Below are 24,217 nucleotides of genomic sequence, written 5' to 3' on the forward strand. Positions count from 1 at the left end.
CAGTAAGGTTCATCTGATCAGATAGAGCGCTTACACACCACATTCAAACCTCCCTCGATATCAAACTAGGAGAGCCGTTCAACAATTCCCAATGGACAAATTCCTCAGCTAAACCTACTTTGTCAGGTGGTGGGAAGGAAGGGAAATACCAGAGGCCACAAATATCCCACGGGACAAACAGCAAAAACCCACAGGGATGAACTGTCCCTACAAGCCATGCTTTTTGAGCACCAAGTGCAAAGTCAGGGAGTGGAAACATGAAAAGGACAAATCAACGACTGAAAAGCATTATGAGAAAGGGGATGACACAATGACAGCATTAGACGAACTATCAAAGCAGTTCAGCAGCGAGAGTAACCTGGAGACACAAGAGACTGAAAAAGTCAGTGGGTCAGGCGGTGATGTCATGTTGTATCTGTTCAAAATATTGATAAAATCACACTTGGAGTATTGTGTACAGTTTTGGTCACCATACTACCGGAAGGTTGGATTAGCAATTGAGAGAGTGCAGAAGAGATTCACCAGGATATTGCCTGGACTAAAGGGCCGTGGTTACAAAAAGAGATTAGTTCTCCAGTCCTGATGAAGGGTCTCAGCCCAAAACGTTGACTGTACTCTTTCCCATAGATGCTGCTGGGCCTGCTGAGTTCCTCCAGCATTTTGTGTGTGTTGTACAGGTATTTAGATAGAAAGGCATAAAGGGATATAGGCTTTATATGAGCAAATTGTAGAAGCATAAATAGGCACAGTTGGCATGGATGCAATGGGCCAAATGACCCATTTTTGCACTAAATGATTCTATTATCCTATGAAAACCTAATCTTTATGCTTACACTGGACTAACTCTTTAAAGCTTTTCTGCATGTACCCTTCAGGTCTCTGCTCTTAAGTGAGTCATGCAAACTTTGTATAAACATCCAAAGATCTATTGCAGGATGGTTATTAATGGACCCAACCACCACCAATACAACAGGAACCTCACTTCAGTGAATAAAAGCAGAAAAGGCTGAAATACGCAGCAGGACAAGCAGCATCTAGTGAGAGACATACTCGTGTGGTGCACTGTGTTGTCACACAGATCTAGAGTGTTAGCCCAGCAACACATTCATATCTCTCAGAAATTCAAATTAAAGTAATTAATCTGGAGTAATAATCTAGTATCAGTAGGGTATGTCATGCAAGTACCGGACTGATGCAAAAACCCAAACAGTTCCCCGCTGTGTGAGAGAAACCTGGTGCCTTTATTTTGTCAGATCCGTGTGTGTCTGGCACCCTCACGCCCCCCCCCCCACCATTGAAGTGGCTCAGACGTCTGCTGTACTCAATAGATGGAGATGGACAAAAAAAAATGACAGCTCTGCTAGTGACATCTGCAACTCATGAATGAACAAGCAAAAAGCGACTAGCTACAAGACTCTGGGAGAAAGCTGCCGCAGTGATGAGAGTTTCCACAGAGAACCAAGAATGACGATTTTACATTGAACCCAAAGCTCACCTCCCACACTACACAAGTAGTAATAGATTCTCCAAGGAATAGTTCAGGGAATAATGGAGCGGCCTAATGTGTGCACGCCTGTGAGGTGCTGAGTTTGTAGACCTCCGCTGTGATAGCTTCCGGGACATTTAGCTCTCCCCTCATGGTTCACAATGATTCCATGTGCAGACATTGAGAACATAGCTGATCTGAAAACTGTTGAATTGTCAAATTTACACAGCATGGATGCAGACCCTTCAGTGCAACTGGCCCATGCCAACCTGATAAAGTTTAAGGGAATGGGGGATTCTCAAGATCCCTGTAAACCATGAATGAAGTACTGACTATGTCTGTGACTGCAGTGTGTTTGAAAAATGTCTCACAGCTGCCTTCTTTGGAGCAAGATGATTAAAGTTCACTCAGATCCACATCAGATGTCTCTGGGCTTTTCACACCTTTTGATTTTGACAAACGGCAGTACCTGATGGAAATTAGACAGAACATTCCTTTCTTAATTAAAGCATAAATTTGACGGATATTCTTATCTTTGTAATTAAGTTGTGGCTCCAGCAAACCAGGTAGGACATTCTTTTCTTTAATTAAGGTGGCTGGAGTGTCTAACAAATTGATTGTACTTTTGTATCGATAGTCCATTGACTTGACCAGAATGGTTATCAAACTGATTGTTCTCTGTATCAAAAGTCCATTGACTTGATCGGAATGGTTATCAAACTGATTGTTCTTTTGTATCAGTGGCCTTATAACTTCTGACAATTCTGACATCGGGCAGTGAACTTGTAGAACCGCCGGGGAGATGAGAAAGGGTCTCTCCCTGATGTCGGGTCTAAGTTCACTCGCCGGCTGAGTTCGAAGAAATAAACAGGTGAAAAGATAAGTAACGATCTTTTTGTGCTGTCGCTATTTGATCCAGCAAAGTTACATTTACAAACCAAGATATCTATCTAGGCAAGTCCCATTTGCCCACATAAGCCTTTCCTACTCATGTACTTGTCGAAGTGCATGTTAAATGTTGTCAATGCACCTACCCCAATTACTTCCTCTGGCAGCCTATTGCACAAACATACTGGGTGAAAATGTCTTCCCTCAGGTTCCTATTAAATCTCTCCCCTCTCAACTTAAACCTATGTTCTTTAGTTCTTGACTCCCAACGCTGGGTGCATTCACACCATCAAGGAATTGAATTGAAGTGAAGTGAATTTATTTAAATCTTACATCCATCCCACAATATGACAGAGTAAAAATATTTGCGTTATGACTCTGTCACAATGTACAACATGTGAATTTATAAGTCTATTGGCTTGTAGAAAGAAGCTGTCCCTTAGTCTGTTGGTCCTGGCTTTAATGCTGTGGAAGCATTTGTCAGACAGAAGCAGCTGAAACAGTTTATGGTTGGGGTTACTGGTGTCCCTGCAGGTCTACCAGGCCTTCTTAATGCACCTGCTGCTGTAGATGTCCTAAATGGAGGGACACTCACACCCACAGATGCGCTCGGCTGTCCGTACCACTCTCTTCAGTGCCTAGCAATCAAGGTTGGCGCAGTTCCCATACCAGGCAGTGATACAGCCAGTCAGGATTCTACAGCCCCTGTAGAAGATCTTCAGGATTTGGGGGCTCATGCCGAACTTCTTCAGTCGCCTGAGGTGGAAGAGATGCTGCTGTGCTTTATTTGCCACACAGTTGATGTGTACAGTCCAGGTGAGATCTTCAGTGATGAGTATACTGAGGAACTGGAAACTACTCACCCTCTCAACTGCAGACCTACTGATATTGATCAGACCGAGCCCATCTCTGTCCTGTAATCCACAATCAGCTCTTTTTGATTTTTGGACATTGAGGGAGAGGTTGTTATCGTGGTACCACTGTGTCAGGGTGTCAACCTTTCCTCTGTAGGCTGTCTCATCACTGCTAGAAATAAGGCCAATCAAAGTCATTTCATTTGCAAATTTGATCAGCAGATTGGAACTGTGTGTGGCAGCACAGTTGTGGGTGTAAAGGGAGTAGAGGAGGGGACTCAGGACACAACCCTGGGGGTCACCTGTGTTGAGAGTCAGAGGATTCAGAGGAGCAGAAGCAAAGGAGCCCATCCTTACCTCCTGTCGGCGATCCGATAGGAAGTCCAGGATCCAGCTGCACAAGGCGGGGTGCAGGCCAAAGTCTCTGACCTTCCTGTCAGGTCTGGAGGGAATTTAAATCCCTCTGAAAGTTCATCTCTCACTCTCCTAAACTTCAAAGAGTAAAATTCCACCCTCTTCAACCTCTCTCCATAACTCAATCCCTAAACTCCTAGCAATATCCTCGTAAATCTCTTCTGCACTCTCTTCAGTTTAGTGGCATCTTTCATAAAGCAGGGTGACCAAAACTGAACATGATACAGTATTCTAAATGCAGCCTCACTAATATACTGTATAACTGCAACACAATATCTCAACTTTAATATTCAGTACCCTGACCGAAGGTCAATGGGTCAAAAGGCTTCTTCACTCTCTGGTCTACCTGCAACACCAATACACCATAGCTGGTGTAAACTCAACACTACTTAGTTGAGAAACTAAATCAGCATGGACCAGCAATTGATCCAGGCCCTATTAGCACGTTATTCCAAGAAGAAAGATTGGTAACATATCAAAAAAAGGGATATGATGAAATCAAACAATGTCCAGTCTGAACAGTTTACAGTCCACAGGCTACAGACTTCAAAACATCCCAGACATGATTTTCACAACTAATTTCTTTAACAACAGTAAAATCATTTGCAATTTAAGCTACCACATTACCAATTATAAGACTAAGCAACTTTATACAATTTTTTCATTAAAAGGAATCAATACCTCAAACATTCCCTATGAAAAGGAACTTCTGCATGAACAGATTTCTCCACAACCACCCCAGGATCAGTTTAAACATTGCAAAAAAGGAGTGTCAAAATTCCTTCATAATTTTAAAAGATCCAACCTTCTCTGCCATAGTGACAACACCCTATGTGCCTTGAGCCTCTCTTCAGAGTAGTAGGTTTTATTTTCTCTCCAACAACATCTTGAATCTAGGACTTTAATGTTCTTCCTACAATGCTGAACCAGCTCTTAAACTTCAACTCAAATTAACTTCAATGTAGCTCATTACTTTGTACAATTTTACTATTCTACAAGTTCTATTGTACACTTCAAAAAAAATAAGATAACACATTTTGGTGCTTTGGCTTTAACTCTCAGCATTTGTGTTTTCAGGAAGTTATGCAACCTTTCTGCTCTTCACAAACCTTAGTGATTTTCAATTGGATGAATTGTCACATTTTTGTTTTCTTCAAAAATTGTCTTTATTATGCACACTAAGTTGCTTTTGCCACAGGTTTGCCCATTCAGCACTTATTTACTTTGTGGCAAGGATCAGGAATGTTAGCGGTCAATACGGTTTTGAGTGGTCATGTAGAGTTGCACCATTCCTGAGGTCGGTTGATCCCAGTATCAGCTTCCTACCTGACCCCAAACCAAGCCATAATTAGAGCAGGCAGCCAGTGTCTGTTTCCCAAGGTTGAAATGTCTAATACTAGAGGCATTTAAGGTGAGAGGGGTTAAGTTCAAGGTGAGAGGAGGGATGTGTAGGGAGATTGAAGTATAGAGTGAAATGCACTACCAAGCACATCATTCCCAAATTCCACTTTCCACAGGGATCATCCCCTACCCAACACCCTTGTCCATTTGCTCTCTCCACTGATCTCCCTCCTAGCACTTATCCTTGCAAGCGAAACAAGTACCATACCTGTCCTTACAGCATTCAGAGCTCCAAACAGTCCTCCCAGGAGAGGTGATACTTCACCTGAGTCTGTTGGGGTCAACTACTGTATCTGATGCTCTTGGTGTGACCTCCTGTATATCAGCAAGACCTGACGTAGATTGGGAGACTGCTTCACCGAGCACTTATGCTCTATCCACTAAAAAAAGCAGGATCTCCTGGTGGCCACCCATTTCAATTCTACTTCCCATTCAGACATATTTACTGCTGCGATGAGGCCACACTCAAGTTGAAGGAGCAACACCTTATATTCAGACTGGGTAGCCTCCAATCTGATGGCATGAACAACAATTTCTAAAACTTCTGGTAATTGCCCACCCCCCCCTTCACAATTCCCCTATTCCTGTTTCCCCCTCTCACCTCATCTCCTTACCTGCCCATCACCTCCCTCTGGTGCTCCTCCCCCTTCCCTTTCTTCCATGGTCTTCTACCCTCTGTCAGATTCCCCCTACTCCAGTCCTATATATCTTTCACCAATCAACTTCCCAGCCCTTTACTTCACCCTCTCCTCTCTGTTTCACCTATCACCTACCACTTTGTACTTCTTCCTCCCCTCCCCCCCCCCACTGTCTTGCTCTAAGTTCTCATCTTTTTTCCCCAGTCCTGATGAAGAGTCTCAGCCCAAAAGTCAACTGCTTACTCTTTTCCATAGATGCTGCCTGGCCTGCTGAGTTCATCCAGCATTTTGTGTGTTGCTTGGGTTTCCAGCATCTGCAGATTTTCTCATCCTCCAAGTTTCCAAACTAGTTTACTACTCATTTAAATGTCAACTTACTTCCAAAATAAGGACTGGTTCTATGGTTCACAGTACCACTGGAGAACCCCTCAAAATATTATCCCATTTAATAAATAGTATAAACAAGCTTACAGAATAGTAAATTTATATAAAGGAATGAGCTACAATAAAGTTCACTGAGTTTCGGTTTTAGAGCTGGCTCACCATTGTAATGAGAACATCAAGGTCTTACATTCACCAGGGTGGTACTGGAGATGACATTAAATCCTATACAAGTCATTGTTACAACTTTCAAGTTGACCCTACAACAATGAACTCCAGGTCATCCACAATTCTGACACTTAAATTCTTCCCATTCACTGAATAAGCTTAATTGTCCAGTTTTAAATTCTTATTGTTCAACTTCTTCTCAAGCTCTCCCTCCACCATCTCTGTAACTTCCTTTACTCTACTGAATCGAGTTTATGACTGTTTAGAAGGAAAGTTGGTAACACTTGTTTTCTGGAAGGCACCATGTTAAAATTTTCAACCAGTATGCAAGTCACTTCTCACCCTTCCACATCTCCTCTTTCAGCCAAGCAGACTTGAAAGAGTTCCTCTAATTCTTGACTTGTGCAGCCTGTTTTTGCTTTACCCAATGTTGGTGACCGTGCATTAAGGAATCCAGTGTTCAATCTCTGGCATTCCCTTCCTACAGAATTCAGTGTTTCTACACCTCTCTTTTTTGCTTTGAGACTTCAACTCCAATCCTTCATCAAGATTTTAGGGATTTTGGTTGTTAACTTTTGTCTAATCTAATCTCCAAGATGCAATTTCCTTAGTCATTTTGCATCTTCAACTAAGCATTCAAAACAGCTGAGCAAATGTCCAGTAGGATATCCATACTACACCAAACAGACATCAGGCACAGGCAGGCTTAAGTGGCCTTCAGGAGGTACAAATCTTCAAAAGCAACATGGAGGATTTAAAAATACCTTCAATTCAGGATGGCATAATCTTACAGTTGCCACAATTTAACAACTGTACTGACGTGCGCATTCGGGGGTTTAAAAAAAGGAAGTTATTTTGTTATAAATCTAGCAGAGTAGTTCTCAGGTATATCAGCAAAACTAATCATCAGAAATATGATCACAGTCACTGAATCAATAACCAAAACACATCTTATCTGGCATTGTTCTTGGGAGTCAGCAGGTATGTTCAGTTTTACCAAAGTTTTAAAAAGTCCCAAGTATTTTCTCTCAAAGGGAGTGAAGGAAAATAAATTCAATAGCTAGTCAGCTCAGGCTATTCTTACACTTTTAATTCAGCACAGTTCCAGTAAACAAGCCCTAGGAAGCTCTTGGCAAGTCTGTCTCACTCCCTAAGAAATAACACAAGAGCAAAACAAGAGGTCTTCATACTTCATGTCTCTCATTAAAACACTTAGAGGTGATTTTACAAGTCTGGCTAGTGGATACAGCTGACATCAACATCAAAAACTCAACCAAGTGTCTCATATTTTGTTTGTTAAATTGAGTATGTCAGAAATTATAGATGTTGCAGTTTCCCCAGATTGCATCACCAGGCAAAGCCAATTGCCATCACTGCAAACACAGAATATTACCCAGCCCAAAATATTTCAAATTCTACAGCAGGGTGTGGCACAAACTCGATGTTTTTTTTATAAAAAGATTTTCCAGAAGATTTCTGCATTTCTGGATTAAAAAAAGTACCTCAAATACCTGGATATTTCTAATGAGCATTATGAGACCTTGCTGTGGACACAACTGATAGCTATGTCCTCTGTAAAATAACTACGTTTCAAGAAAGGAACTCATCAGCTGCAAGTGCCCAGACGATGAAGGAAAGTTACTATACCAATGCAAAATTATTTTCCTCTGATTCTTCAGAGAGCATTAGTAGACCTGAATTAAATTATCACGATTGAGTACAAAAACACAGGAATCTAACTCTAGTTTGCTCCTACTCACAGACAGGCAAAGTGAGCTACCCGAAACAAAAGGCACATTTTACAAGTTTCAGGACTCAGTTGGTACAAAGCTGCTACTATGAGAACACAACACATATACCAGATTGCACCAGAACATGCTAATACTTGGTTAGGTGATACAAATCCAACCCAATATTTATGGACAAAAGTCACAGTCACCTCTGAGACATATCCAAAACCATCAGGTAAAGTCACTTTACAGAATAATAATTTACCTGCTGGAAAGGAGAGAGATGATAGATTGTTATCTATTCAGATGGTAATGGAAGACAAGTATTTCTGCAGCACCTTTCAGAAAGCCGCAAAATGTTTCATAGCCAAAGATGCACCCCTGGAGTTCAGTCACTATTGAAATATTGGACACATGGCTGCAAACTTATACACATCACGCTCCAGCAAGAAGAGAAACACGACAGGGTCGAATATGTTAGAAGAGTGATTAACAGTTGTATTGACATTGGGGTAAGTCCCAAGATATTCTTCAAATATTAATGCAAAATGCTCCAAGTCCATGCAAAAGAGCAGATTGGTCCTCAAGCAGAACTTTTGACAGTATGGGATCTGGAACGACAAGACGACTTCCAGCCTGCAAGCATTAACCAGCCAGGTTTCATACAGATAGAGAACAAACAGATTGAAGGATGGTGAGGGTGGCAAAGTTGGTGGGAGGAGAAATGGTTGTTTGGGTGATACAACAACAATAGGCTAAATTGACCCTCACAATAATAGACTACATTGACACCCTCACAACATAGTCTTGGCTCAGCTTCTTGATGGGTAACAAATGCTGACCAGCCTGTGAATGGAATAAAAACCAACAAAACATGGGCTGGAAGTACTTCTTCCCACTTAGTGGCCCACTGTCAGTAACACTGTTAACTAACTAAGCCAAATACTAATTTTATTAAAAGGAAATTCCAGTGTTTCAAGGGTGTCCTAATGCCGAATTCTGTCCCTTCTCGCCAGGAAATTGAATGGCTTTGTCCATAATACGCAAGGGATGTCGTTATCTGGAAGGATAGCTGATTAATCTGTCGATCGCCCCCCCCCCCATGAAATGAAACGTGTGTTTGTAAATTAACACACACACTGTACCGTTCTCGCCCCTCTCACGTTAACTTATTTTGCTGTTTTACTGATAATCTAGGTGTTAGATTGAAGCTGACTGCCTGCCTGCCTCTAGACTCTCCCCCAGGCCTATTTATTCCGAGTTGTTTATCCTTTGAGCCGCTTTCACCCTCAAAAGGAATACGTGTCTGCATTTGTTTTAAATTTCATCTACCTCGCCCAGCTAGACACCCTGTCAAAATTTCGGAAGCCTCTCCTCACTGACAGCCTCGCTTTTCAAAACCTTGTCTTCTCTACCTTTTAAACATTTGCAATTGATTGCAGAAACGCCGTCAATCACTCGCCAATTAGAACGTGTAGTGAGAGTGTGCAGAATCATTGCAAAGGTGATCCTAACTTGCAACATTTCTGTCGTGATTGTTTTTAAATCCAGTCTTATTGCGGCTCCCGGGAATGATTTATTAATGTATTACCACACAGCGGTGTATAATGGGTTGTTTGTGTCAACGCGCTGCCCTCTGTCAGTCAATCTGTTTTTGTCTCGGTCTCTCTATGATTATTATTATTATTATTATTGCGGGGGTTATTTCCTACCTGAATCGGTGCGGATGCTGATGTTGCCGTCTCGGTGCAGAAGTACAGCGCTGGCCCCGTTCAGCCTGCCCCAGAACCGGTGGCCCTGAGCGTTCGGTGCGTCGGCGGGGGGCTGCCGGTGCCTCCGGAGGGTGCAGCAGCACTGGTAACAGACGGCCCACGCCTGCTCCTCGTTCAGCGGCTGGTTATATAGCCGGAGGATCTGCTCCAGCGATAGCTCCTGCGGCTCGGGTTCGGCCGCTGGGCTCTCTTCTCCTCGCTCCGCCATCTCGCTGCAGCAGCGTGTCCGAAGGGCGACTGGAACCACCGGATCCAAGGCTAAATCATCCGGAGGAATAAAACCAAAAGCATCTTCTCCGGCCGCGCCATCAGCATCACCGCCACGCTGCCATATCCTCTCCCTCTCATAGACGCTCCAGCCTCTTTCAGCGGTTTCTTATTGAATCCAATCATATGACTCGTTCCTCATTGCTGGGAGAGAGCCAGTTCCTGCTACATGGTCCAAACGCCCGTCTGCTTTGCTGCGTTGCGTCATTTGCTACATTCTTTATGTCACGTTACAATTCTGTCTAGATTTGCAATATTCACCCAAAATGAGTTGTTATATTATCTAACTGGGATACACAAGGATAACCTCTGCTTTGCATCTTTTGCTGCATTTATCATTTCTAACACCGTTTTCACTGCTTTGCATCATTTATTGTATTATTTCATCAGTCACTTATAAATTGCACCTCAGTGGGTGGAACATATTTTTTTTTGTAATTTCAAGTCCCATTCCTGAAAAATTGGTAAAGAGTCAATGGGAACATGCCAGATTTCTTTAGCCTCCTGAGGAAGATGAAGTGTTGGTGAGCTTTCTTGGTCATGATATCAACATAGTTGGACCGGGACAGGCCGTTGGTGATGTTCAAGGAACTTGAAGCTTTCAACTTCAACAGCAGTGATATAGACAGCATCATTGCACCTGAAGTCAATGACCAGCTCTTTTGTTGACAATGAGGGGAAGGTTGTTGTCATGACAACATGTCACTAAACTTTCTATCTCCTTCCTTGTACTTCAATTTATCATTATTTGAGATGCTACAAATTTATGAGACATTGATAAATTAGATTGTCAGAATCTTTTCCCCCATAGTAGGGATACCAAAACAAGAGGGCATAGGTTTAACAGGAAAGGAACAAATTTTAAAGGTGATTCCAGGGTAAAGTTTTTTTTTGACACAGAGTGGTTGATATCTGGAACTCGCAGCTAGAAGAGGTTCTGGAGTTACATATAATGATTGGATCCATTTCAATTAGCCTACCATCACAACAGGTCCCCAGCAGATGCCGTTTCACTGGCTCTTCAATCTACCTTGGAAAATCTGTACATTGAAGATGCATAAATCAGGATGTTCTCCATTGACTACAGCTCTACAATCAACATTATCTTTCCTTCAAAACTAATCAATAAGCTCCAAGACCTTGGCCTCAATATCTCCTTGTACAACTGGATTCTCAATTTCCTTGTTAACAGATCCCAGTCAGTTTGGATTGGTCATACTTCAAAGCAGCAAGTGAGAGTGTGGGATCTGAGAAGTGTGGTAGTTATTTAAAAACAACAAGTCGTGTTTGGAGTGAGCCAATAAAAAGAAGTGAGGTTTAAGTAGAGTGACTATTGTGTGAGTGGGGCAGGGTTAGAGTGGTCAGCATCACAATGTGCGCAGGCAACATTGGAACCCAAGTGCAGGAGAATGACAGATTCTGATGTAGAGACAGTGACCTGAGTTGATTCATAAGAATTTCAACAGAATATCAGTGGTTTGGCTGAACGGCACCTTGAGACGTAACATTCTCAAAACTAGGACTCTGTGATTAGCGCTAATTGGGCATCTACTTAAATAATACAAGTTACATGGAATCCCCAGGTCAATCAAAATAAACTTAACAAGTTTAAACAGAAAGCGCCAGGATACTGCATTACAAGAGTGAGTCACTCGAGAAAAGCACAAGAAAGTCGAAACAATTAAAAACTCTTGTTAAACAATTGACCAATTCAGGTGCTCTAAAAACTTCAGAGCTCAATGCTCTCCAGCTCTCCGCACAAGCCCAAAGAGCTCATTACAAGTCAGGCTTTGGCTCAATGGGCTTAGGCAAGAACAAGCAGAGCCGAAGATTTTTTCCCCATTTTCTTTGCCTATTAATACATAATTATTGCAGTGACAATGTATTCAAGGTTAGTGATATGCTCTTCATGTGAGATGTGCGAATTCTGTGAGACCTCCATTTTCCCTGATAACTATATCTGTACAAAGTGGATCAAGTTACAGTTCCTTAAAGACCACATTAAGGAACAAAAACTGAAGCTGGATGACCTTCGGCTCATATGGGAGAAAGAAGAGGCAATAGGTGGTAGCGACAAGAAGGCAGTCACCCCTAAGTTGCAAGAGGCAGTTACCTGGGTGACTCAGGAGAGGGAAAGGGAATAGACAGCCAGTGCAGAGTACCCTTGTGGCCATTCCCCTCAATATTAACCATATTGTTTGGATATTGCTGATGGGGGAGGGGGCGATGGGGAAAGACCTACCAAGGGGAAGCCGCTGCAACCGGGCCTCTGGCACTGAGTCTGGCTCTGCGGCTCACAAGGGAAGGGAGGAGAAGAGGAGTAGGGTAGTAACAGGGGATTCCATAGTCAGAGGAGCAAACAGGAGATTCTGTGGACATGAACGAGATACCTGGATGGTATGTGACCTCCCATGAGCCAGGGTCAGAGATGTCCCAGATTGAGTCCACAGCATTCTAAGCAGGAGGGTGAACAGCTGGAAGTCATAGTACATATTGGTACCAATGACATAGGTAGGAAGAGAGATGAGGTCCTAAAGAGACAATATAGCGAGTTAGGGAGAAAGCTGAAAAGCAGGACCTCCAGGGTAGTCATTTCCGGATTATTGCCTGTGCCATGAGGCAGTGACAGTAAAAATAGGTTGATATGGCAGATGAATGTGTGGTGCAGAGGGCAGGGTTGCAGATTTCTGGATCATTGGAATCTCTACTAGGGAATGTATGACTTATACAAAAAGGATGGGTTACACCTGAACTCAAGGGGGACCAAAATCCTTGTGGGCAGGTTTGCTAGGGCTGTTAAGGAGGGTTTAAACTAATCTGGCAGAGGGACAGAAACTGGAATGACAGGGCTGAGGACAAAGCAGTTGGTATAGAAGTAGATGCATGTGCAGTGAGACGGTCAGGATGGACAGGCAGTTGGTATACAAGTAGATGCATGTGCAGTGAGACTGTTAGGAAGGACAGACAGACGACAGGGCAAAATTGCAGTCAATGCAATCAGTTGAAGTGCATCAGAATCAGGTTTATTATCACCGGCATGTGACGTGAAATTTGATAATTTAGCAGCAGCAGTTCAATGCAATACATAATCTTGCAGAGAGACAAAAGAAATAAAACATAACAAATAAACAAGTAAATCAATTACGTATCTTGAATGGATTTTTTTTAATGTGCATAAACAGAAATACTGTATATTAAAAAAAGTGAGGTAGTGTCCAAAGCTCCAATGTCCATTTAGGAATCGGATGGCAGAGGGGAAGAAGTTCCTAAATCGCTGAGTGTGTGCCTTCAAGTTTCTGTACCTCCTACCTGATGGTAACAGTGAGAAAAGGTCATGCCCTGGGTGCTGGAGGTCCTCAATAATGGATACTGCCTTTCTGAGACACCACTTCCTAAAGATGTCCTGGGTACTTTGTAGGCTAGTGCCCAAAATGGAGCTGACTAGATTTACAACCCTCTGCAGCTTCTTTTGGCCCTGTGCAGTAGCTTCCCCACCCCACCATTCCAGACAGTGATGCAGTCTGTCAGAATGCTCTCCACGGTACATCTATAGAAGTTTTTGAGTGTATTTGTTGACGTGCCAAATCTCTTCAGACTCCGAATGAAGTATAGTCACTGTCTTGCCTTCTTTATAACTGGGACTAGGTTAGAACCTCAGAGATCTTGACACCCAGGAACTTGAAACTTCTCACTCTCTCCACTTCTGATCCCTCTATGAGGATTGGTATGTGTTCCTTCATCTTACCCTTCCTGAAGTTCACAATCAGCTCTTTCGGTTTACTGACGTTGAGTGCTAGGTTGTTGCTGCAACACCACTCCACTAGTTGGCGTATCTCACTCCTGTACACCCTCTCGTCACCTCCTGAGATTCTACCAACAATGGTTGTATCGTCAGCAAATTTATCGATGGTATTTGAGCAATGCCTAGCCACACAGTCATGGGTATAGACAGAGTAGAGCAGTGGGCTAAGCACACACCCCTGAGGAAACATGAAACATGGTTAAGAAAAAAAGCTTTCCTTTCTACAACACTTTATCACAATGTTAGCTCACCTCAAGCCGTTTTACAACCAATGATTACTGACATATTTCTCTCTCCCCAGAAACTGGCTGATCTGCAGAGTATTCCCTGCAGCTTCCGATGGTGAGGCCTCACTTGGACTATTGTGTAGAGTTTTGGTTATCCTGCTAAAGGAAAGATGCCACTGGAAAGAGTACGGGAAAGATCTATGAAGAAGTGTTCTGTAACCCCATGACTCTACATTGCCAGTACTTGAGGAACTGAGTTATTGGGAGAGATTGTGCAAGTTAGGACTTTACTCCTTCAAATGTTGGAGAATGGGGGGTAACCTTATGGAAGTGTGGAACATATGAGAGACACAGATAGGGAGAATGTGCACAGTCTTTTTTTTCACAGGGCTGTGGAATCAAGGCTAGAGGGTATAGGTCTAAGTTGAAAGAGGAAACATTTAATAGGTACCTGAGATGCAACTTTTATACACTGAGGGTGGTGTTTTTATGGAACGTGCTGCTAGAGAAAGTGGTTGAGGCAAGCATAATAACAAAATTTAAAAGACATTTGGACAGGTACATGGATAGGAAAGGTTTAAAGGGACACAGGTCAAGCACAGACAAATGGGATGAGAATCTTGGTTGGCATGAGCCAGTTAGGCCAAAGGGCTCATTTCATTGCTGCATAACTCTGAAAGTTAGGCCTAATGAAGAAGATTTCATGTGATCACTGTTCTAACATAGGAAAAGTGGAACTCAATTAATACACAGCAGGATCCCATAAATAAACAATAACAAATCTGTTCCTTGAATAATAGAATGTCTACAAGATAGCTTTTTAGAGTAGCTTGTGATTGAGCCCACCAGGGAAAAGGCAATTCTGGATTGAATGTTGTGTAATGAACCAGATTTGTTTAGGGACCTTAAGGTAAAGGAACCTTGAGGAGGCAGTGATCATAAAATGATATAATTCATCCTGGAATCTGAGAAGGAGAAGCTAAAGTCAGATGTATCATTACTGCAGTGGAATATGGGGAATTAAAGAGGCATAAGAGAGAATTGGCCAAAATTGATTGGAAAGGGACACCAGCAGGGATGATGGCAGTTGAGCAATGACAGGAGTTTCTGGGAGCAATTCTGAAGCCGCAGGATAGATACCAAAGAATAAGTAGTATTCCAAAGGGAGGATGATTTAACCGTGGCTGACAAATCAAAGACAGCATAAAAGCAAAAGAGAGGGCGTATAATATCACAAAAATTAGTGGGAAGGTAGAGGATAGGGAAGCTTTTTAAAAACCAACAAAAGGCAACTGAAAAAGCCAAAAAGAAAGAAAAGATGAAATATGAAGGTAAGCCAGCCAATAATATCAAAGAACATATCAAAAGTTTTTTCGGATACATAAAGAATAAAAGAGATGTGAGAGTGGATATCAGACTGCTGGAATATGACACTAGAAAGGTAGTAATGATGGAATAAAAAATGGTAGACAAATTTAATTTTGCATCATTCTTCACTGGAAGAAATTCTAAAAATGTCGGGACAGAAGTGACTGTAGTTGCTAAGGAGAAGATGCTGCAGAAACTGTTAGATCTGAAGGTAGATAAGTCACCTGGGCTAGATGGTCTACACCCTAAGGTTCTGAAAGAGGTAGCTGAAGAGATTGTGGAGGCATGAGTAATGATGTTTCAAGAATTACTAGATTCTGAAAAGCTTCTGGAGAACTGAAAAATTGGAAATATCACTCCACTCTTTAAGAAGGGAGAGAGGTAGAAGTAAGAAAATTATAGGTTAGTTAGCCTGACATCAGTGGTTGAGGTGTTGGAGTCCATTATTAAGGATGAGTTTTCAAGGTACTTGGAGACACATGATAAACTAGGACAAAGTCGATATGGTTTCCTGTTAAGGTGAGTCAAAACAACTGATGCCTATTGGTCAGCTGACAACCAATCCTAGGCTGATGTCACCAACTAATGGTTATTCCAATCAAAGTCTTGAATATTCTTTGGGTTTGTTTGTTATGTGTCATGTCGCATGGCATGGGTGATCAGACTTTCCATGACCATTATTGTTCTTGCCAAAGTTTTCTACATAAGTGGTCTGCCATTGCCTTCTTCTAGACAATGTCTTTACAAGACAGATGTTGTCGGCCTGGCATCAGTGGTTGTATAACCAGGGCTTATATGAGCACTAACTGTTCATACAAATATCCACTACTTGCTCCCATGGCTCCATGTGACCCTGATTGGGGGTTGGGGGTGGGGGTTTGGGTCCAAGCAGGTGAAACGCCTTGCCCAAGTGTGACCTGCAGACTAGCAGAGGGAAGGAACGCCTTACATCTCCTTTGGTAGAGACACATCTTCACTTCGCCACCCCATTTCAATAGTCATGCTTTGGAATGTATAGTTTTATTTTGAGTTTGAGATATTGTGATTTTACTGAATAGAGGAGTATTTTGAGTTCCGGCTTCATCTTATCTCCCAGCTTTGGGTCTCATCAGTCATTGTAGGCAAGCAAACACAATAAATTGGCGAAGAGGTGCTGTATTATGTTGAGCAATTTCAGCAGAAGACTTACCCGCAATTCTACAACAGCAGCAAGTTCGAATTAAGGTGGCTCAGCTGAAGCTAATCAAAACCTTGACCAGCAAGTTGTCAATGAATCCAATGATGTCGGTGCCAAGCACTGAACAGAACTCTTGTCAGTCAGTTGTTACATCCATTACCAATTTCCAGTTTGATACCGCTTCAGGAATTACATTTGAATCATGATTTAAATGTTACGAAGATATTTTCCAAACCAAGTTTGCCAGTACAGGCGACTTGTGGAAGACACGCACTTTGCCCCAAAAATTGGGAACTGCTGAAGATGAGCATTATTTCAACTTCATTCTGCCTAAGAACCTGTGTGACCTATCATTTGACGAAACTGTCCAAAAGCTAAGAAGCATTTTTGGAGAGCAGTCATCTCTCTTCAATATTTGCTACCAATACCTAAAACTTGTCAAACAAGACGCCGACAAGTTCATCACATAGCTGGTCCTGTTATTCAACCTTTCAGTCTCCTGAATAGAAACATAGAAAACATAGAAATACAGCACAATACAGGCCCTTCGGTCCACAAAGCTGTGCCGAACATGTCCCTACCTGAGAAATTACTTAGGGTTACCCATAGTCCTTTATTTTTCTGAGCTCCATATACCTGTCCAGGAGTCTCTTCAAAGACCTATCGTATCTGCCTCCACCACAGTCACTTGCAGCCCATTCCACGCACTCACCACTCTGCATAAAAAACTTACCCCTGACATCTCCTCTGTACCTACTTCCAAGCACCTTAAAACTATACCCTCTTGTGGCAGCCAGTTCAGCCCTGGGAAAAAGCCTCTGACTATCCACACGATCAATACCTCTCATCATCTTACACACCTCTATCAGGTCACCTCTCATCCTCCGTCTCTCCAAGGAAAAAAGGCCAAGTTCACTCAACCTAATCTCATAAGGCATGCTCCCCAATCCAGGCAACATCCTTGTAAATCCTTTCCGTACCCTTTCTATGGTTTCCACATCCTTCCTATAGTGAGGTGACCAGAACTGAGCACAGTACTCCAAGTGGGGTCTGACCAGGGTCCTATATAGCTGCAACATTACCTCTCGGCTCCTAAACTCAGTCCCATGATTGATGAAGGCCAATACATCGTATGCTTTCTTAACCACAGAGCCAACCTGCGCAGCAGCCTTGAGTGTCCTATGGAATAGGACCCCAAGATCCCTCTGATCCTCCACACTGCCAAGAGTCTTACCAGTAATATGATATTCTGTCATCATATTTGACCTACCAAAATGAACCACCTCACACTTATCTGGGTTGAACTCCATCTGCCACTCCTCAGTCCATTTTTGCATCCTATCAATGTCCTGCTGTAACCTCTGACAGCCCTCCACACTATCCACAACACCCCAACCTTTGTATCATCAGCAAATTTACTAACCCATCCCTCCACTTCCTCATCAGGTCATTTATAAAAATCACAAAGAGTAGGGGTACCAGAACAGGTCCCTGAGGCACACCACTGGTCACCGACCTCCATGCAGAATATGATCCGTCTACAACCACACTTTGCCTTTTGTGGGCAAGCCACTTCCAGACCCACAAAGCAATTTCCCCTTGAATCCCTACTTTCTCAAAAAGCCTTGCATGGGGTACCTTGTCAAATGCCTTGTTGAAATCCATATACACTACATCTACTGCTCTACATTCATCAATGTATTTAGTCACATCCTCAAAAAATTCAATCAGGCTCGTAAGGCATGATCTGCCTTTCACAAAGCCATGCTGACTAATCATAAATCCTGCTTCTCAGGATCTTCTCCATTGTGATGACAAACCAAGTTATCAGAAGATTGATGCTGATGAGAGAGATAAGAGAGACAATGGGGAAACATTCAAAATGCTAATAAGAGAGAAGAGAGAGATTAACGAGCAAGAAACACATTTCAGAATATTGACAGACCGGTTGCTTTGAACCTGAACTGTTTGAAGTTTGATGGACAGGCAATACCCCAGCAGGGGGATAAAAAGAACAGGTTCACGAAGGCACAACACACACCACGAGATCATGAGATAACGAGACCCTGGAAGAGCGGTGTGCCCCCACAAATTGGTGGGAGTTTGGAGGTCTGGTCGCGGGAACCGACCATAGATGCACAGGGTGAAAGGGTACGATCGGCGGGAACCTGGTTTGTGTGTCCACCCTTGCCTGGGTGCCAGCTTCACCGCGGAAGAACGGTTGTATCCGGAGTGGAGGGGTCACAGTCGGTGACAACAGAAGACATAAAAAAGGGTCCGCCCGAAAGCCAACTGCGAAGAACATCAAAGGTCTGCTGAATCAGATTTGCATATCTCTATCTCTCTCCAATGGCACAACAGCGATTACTGCAAACTGTACTAAGCTGAACTGAACTCTGCATCACTTGAGACTGATCATTTTACCCTTGGTTGATTCCTATAGAGCTTGGTTGATTCCTATTACCCTAGTTCTGTGTATTATCATTGCCAACCTGTTGCAATTACATCCTTATGATTAGAATACTGTGTTACTTATTTCTTTAATAAAACTTTATTAGTTTCTGTTAAACCAGACTCCAACTAAGTGGTCCATTTTTGCTGGTTTGGCAACCTAGTTACGGGGTACGTAACACCATCAATTTACCAACCACTGAAGTAAGACTCACTGGTCTATAATTTCCTGGGCTATCCCTACTCCCTTTCTTGAATAATGGAACAACATCCACAGCCCTCCAATCCTCCAGAACCTCTCCCGTCCCCATTGATGATGCAAAGATCATCGCCAGAGGCTCAGCAATCTCCTCCCTCACCTCCCATAGTAGCCTGGAGTACATCTCGTCCAGTCCCAGTGACTTATCCAACTTGATGCTTTTCAAAAGCTCCTGTACATCCTCTTTCTTAATATCTACACACTCAAGCTTTTCAGTCTGCTGTAAGTCATCCCTACAATGACCAAGATCCTTTTCCGTAGTGAATACTGAAGCAAAGTACTCATTAAGTACCTCTGCTATCTCCACCGGTTCCATACACACTTTTCCACTGTCACACTTGATTGGTCCTGTTCTCTTACGTCTTATCCTCTTGCTCTTCACATACTTGTAGAATGCCTTGGGGTTTTCCTTAATCCTGTCCGCCAAGGCCTTGTCATGGCCCCTTCCAGCTCTTCTAATTTCTTTCTTGAGCTTCTTTCTGCTAGCCTTATAATTTTCTAGCTCTCTATCATTACCTAGCTTTTTGAACCTTTCATAAGCTGTACTTTTCTTCTTGACTAGATTTACAACAGTTTTTGTTCACCACGGTTCCTGGACCCTACCATCCTTTCCCTGTCTCATTGGAACATATCTATGCAAAATTCCATGTGAATATCCCCAGAACATTTGCCACATTTCTTCCGTACATTTCACTGAGAACATCTGTTTCCAATTTATGCTTCCAAGTTCCTGCCCGATGGCCTCATATTTCCCCTTACTCCCATTAAACGCTTTCCTAACTTGTCTATTCTTATCCCTCTCCAATGCTATTGGAAAGGCGATAGAATTGTGATCACCATCTCCAAAATGCTCTCCCACTGATAGACCTGACACCTGACCAGGTTCATTTCCCAATACCAGATCTCGTACAGCCTCTCCTCTTGTAGGTTTATCTACATATTGTGTCAAGAAACTTTCTTGAACACACCTAATGAACTCCACTCCATCTAAACCCCTTACTCTAGGGACATGCAATCGATATTTGGGAAATTAAAATCTCCCACCACGACAACCCTGTTATTGGTTGGGAAGTTGTTGGAGTCGATTGTCAAGGATGAGGTTACAGAGTACCTGGAGGCATATGACAAGATAGGCAGAACTCAGCATGGATTCCTTAAAGGAAAATCCTGCCTGACAAACCTATTACAAATTTTTGAGGAAATTACCAGTAGGCTAGACAAGGGAGATGCAGTGGATGTTGTATATTTGGATTTTCAGAAGGCCTTTGACAAGATGCCACACATGAGGCTACTTAACAAGATAAGAGCCCATGGAATTACGGGAAAGTTACATACATGGATAGAGCATTGGCTGATTGGCAGGAAACAGAGAGTGGGAATAAAGGGATCCTATTCTGGTTGGCTGCCGGTTACCAGTGGTGTTCCACAGGGGTCCGTGCTGGGGCTGCTTCTTTTTACATTGTACATCAACCATTTGGATTATGGAATAGATGGCTTTGTGGCTAAGTTCGCTGACGATACGATGGTAGGTGGAGGGGCCGGTAGTGCTGAGGAAACGGAGAGTCTGCAGAGAGACTTGGATAGATTGGAAGAATGGGCAGAGAAGTGGCAAATGAAGTACAATGTTGGAAAGTGTATTGTTATGCACTTTGGCAGAAGTAATAAACGGGCAGACTATTATTTAAATGGAGAAAGAATTCAAAGTTCTGAGATGCAACGGGACTTGGGAGCCCTTGTACAGGATACCCTTAAGGTTAACCTCCAGGTTGAGTCGGTAGTGAAGAAGGCAAATGCAATGTTGGCATTCATTTCTAGAGGAATAGAGTATAGGAGCAGGGATGTGATGTTGAGGCTCCATAAGGTGCTGGTAAGACCTCACTTGGAGTACTGTGGGCAGTTTTGGTCTCCTTATTTAAGAAAGGATGTGCTGACTTTGGAGAGGGTACCGAGAAGATTCAGTAGAATGATTCCAGGAATGAGAGGGTTAACATATGAGGAACGTTTGTCCGCTCTTGGACTGTATTCCTTGGAGTTTCGAAGAATGAGGGGAGACCTCATAGAAACATTTCGAATGTTGAAAGTCATGGACAGAGTGGATGTGGCAAAGTTGTTTCCCATGATGGGGGAGTCTAGTACGAGAGAGCATGTCTTAAGGATTGAAGGGCGCCCATTCAGAACAGAAATGCGAAGGAATTTTTTTAGTCAGAGGGTGGTGAATCTATGGAATTTGTTGCCACGGGCAGCAGTGGAGGCCAAGTCATTGGGTCTATTTAAGGCAGAGATTAATAGGTATCTGAGTAGCCAGGGCATCAAAGGTTATGGTGAAAAGGCGGGGGAGTGGGACTAAATGGGAGAATGGATCAGCTCATGATAAAATGGCAGAGCAGACTCGATGGGCCGAATGGCCAACTTCTGCTCCTTTGTCTTATGGTCTTATTACACTTTTCCAGAATTTGGATCCCTATCTGCTCCTTGATGCCCCTGTTACTATTGGGTGGTCTATAAAAAAACACCCAGTAGAGTTATTGACCCCTTTCTGTTCCTAACTTCCACCCACAGAGACTCCATAGCCAATCTCTCCATGTCTTCCTCCTTTTCTACGGCCATGACACTCTCTCTGATCAACAGTGCCACCCCCCCCCCACCTCTTTTGCCTCCCTCCCTGTTCTTTCTGAAACATCTAAAGCCTGGCACTCAAAGAAACTATTCCTGCCCCTGAGCCATCCAAGTCTCTGTAATGGGCACAACATCATAGATCCAAATACTGATCCATGCTCTAAGCTCATCCGCTTTGTTCATAATCTCAAACCATCGGTCTGATCATGTCCCTTTTTGATTACCTGCCTATTCCCCCTCTCACACCGTTTCCAAGCTTTCTCTATTTGTGACCCAACTGCCTCTTCCTCCGTCTCTTCAGTTTGGTTCCCACCCCCCAGCATTCCTAGTTTAAACTCTCCCCAATAGCCTTAGCAAACCTTCGCAAAGTGAATGATCCAGAGTTCATCCATTTCCAGCTTCAACTTCTTAACATGGTTTGTTAGAAGCAGTAGCTGGATACACCTCTTGCAGATGTACTCATCAGGGAGATTGGAAGTCTCCTTACCTTCCCACGTTCCACAAGATGAGCATTCCACTATCCTGCGTGGCATCTCCACTGTCTACGTGTGCAAAAAGAAAGAATAAGTAACAAAACTACCTAGGGCCTACACAGCTCCTTGCCAAAGCCTCAACTCCCCACTTTAATACTGGTCCACTCACACAATGGCTGCAGTGTTTAACTTCTCTTAATTGTACTTTGCCAAATGCCTAATTATGTACAATCCTTGGGAAATGCGGTGCACAAAATGTGCCATCTGCCCCTACTTGCTACTCTCTTTCCCAATACACAATCCAATGTCTCCTTGGGAACTGTGGCGAACAAAATATATGAGCTGCCCTGACTGCTTCTCTTAAACTCTCTCTTCCTCCATGCAATCCAATGTCTCCTTGGGAAATATGACACGCAAACTGTGTTGGCTGTCCCCACTCACTTCTTTTAAACTCTCTCTCTATGCAATCCAACATCTCCTCAGAAAATGTGCCATGCATTGGTATGTGTTGTTTGTAGCTTTACATTACTTCTATGTTTCTTTGTATTTACTGTGAATGCCTGCAAGAAAACAAGTGTAGTATATAGTGACACATATGTACTTTGATAATAAATTTACTTTGAACTTTATATTCACTACATCAGCGGTCCCCAACCACCGGGCCGCGGACCAATACCAGGCAGCAAAGCATGCGCTACTGGGCCGTGAGGAAATGATACGAGTCAGCTGCACCTTTCCTCATTCCCTGTCACGCACTGTTGAACTTGAACATAGGGTTGCCAACTGTCCCATATTTGCTGGGACATCCCGAATATTGGGCTAAATTGATTTGTCCCATATTTCCCCCGCTGAGGAAGAGCGTTCCTATGAAACCTTTCGTGCCGAAATGGCGTGAAGTAAAGAAGCAATTACCATTAATTTATATGGGAAAAATTTTGAGTGTTCCCAGACCCAAAAAATAACCTAACAAATCACACCAAAGAAAACATAAAACCGAAAATAAATAACACTAACATATAGTAAAAGCAGGAATGATATGATAAAAACACAGCTATATAAAGTAGAAATAATGTATGTACAGTATAGTGGGGAAGATGAAGGCAAAACTGATTTGTGGGGGAAAAATCGGCACATACTCACATGCGCACGTCACGCATGCGCACACGGGTGCCCGCGCAAGGCTTCATGGTCATGGTAATCTTTCCTGGGGTTAAGTGTCCCGGGATTTGACTGCTACTTTTGTCCCTTATTTGGGAGTGAGAAAGTTGGCAAACCTAACTGTAAAAGACATGTTGAGGTGAGTTTAACCCTACTTGAACCCCCCCCCCCCGCAACCCCCCGGGTCGGCCGGTCCATAAGAATATTGTCAATATTAACCAGTCTGCGGTGCGAAAAAGGGTTGGGGACCCCTGCACTACATTTAGTAGACAAAACAGACAGGTCCTTAAACTGGCAATGCATGGAAGGATGTGGATCCAAAGTTCATAGTACATTAATTATTGAGGTATGTACACATCATACAACCTTGAGATTGGTCTCTTTACAGGCAGCCATAAAACAAAGAAACCCCAACAAAATCCCATTAAAAATAATTACCTTCAAACACGCAATACTCAGAAAGAGAAAAACAAATCAGGCAAACAATCAAAGTAAGCAAGTAGCTTCAGAACTCGAGTTTTATGAAAGACAAAACCAGGCATCATGGCAGCTAGTGTAAGCAACAGCCATAGCTCATCCCAAAGCTGAGTAAAAGTTGTGAGATCACAGACCTAAAGCCAGGCATCACTGCAGTTCAGCGTGGAGCTGATTAAACATCGTGGATCAGTGAGCAAAACTGGCCCTGAC

General features: G+C 43.0%; 1 protein-coding gene across 6 annotated transcripts in view; it reads right to left on the reverse strand.

Annotated features, from left to right (window-relative positions):
• Positions 1-10,168, reverse strand: part of LOC134352285 (protein spire homolog 1-like) — a 210,149-nt gene extending 199,981 nt beyond the window's left edge. For 4 of the 6 annotated variants that reach the window (XM_063059609.1, XM_063059593.1, XM_063059601.1 and 1 more), the window contains exon 1: positions 9,673-10,167. In XM_063059609.1, coding sequence (XP_062915679.1) covers positions 9,673-9,940 — 268 coding nt within the window. In that variant the 5' untranslated portion in view covers positions 9,941-10,167. Of the gene's footprint in view, positions 1-9,672 lie in introns of all 6 variants that reach the window. The other 2 variants (XM_063059585.1, XM_063059606.1) reach the window with 2 other exon arrangements.
• Between the last annotated feature and the right edge of the window lie 14,049 nt (positions 10,169-24,217).

The sequence above is a fragment of the Mobula hypostoma genome, chromosome 1 (assembly GCF_963921235.1).
Source record: "Mobula hypostoma chromosome 1, sMobHyp1.1, whole genome shotgun sequence".
Classification (NCBI taxonomy): Eukaryota; Metazoa; Chordata; class Chondrichthyes; order Myliobatiformes; family Myliobatidae; genus Mobula; species Mobula hypostoma.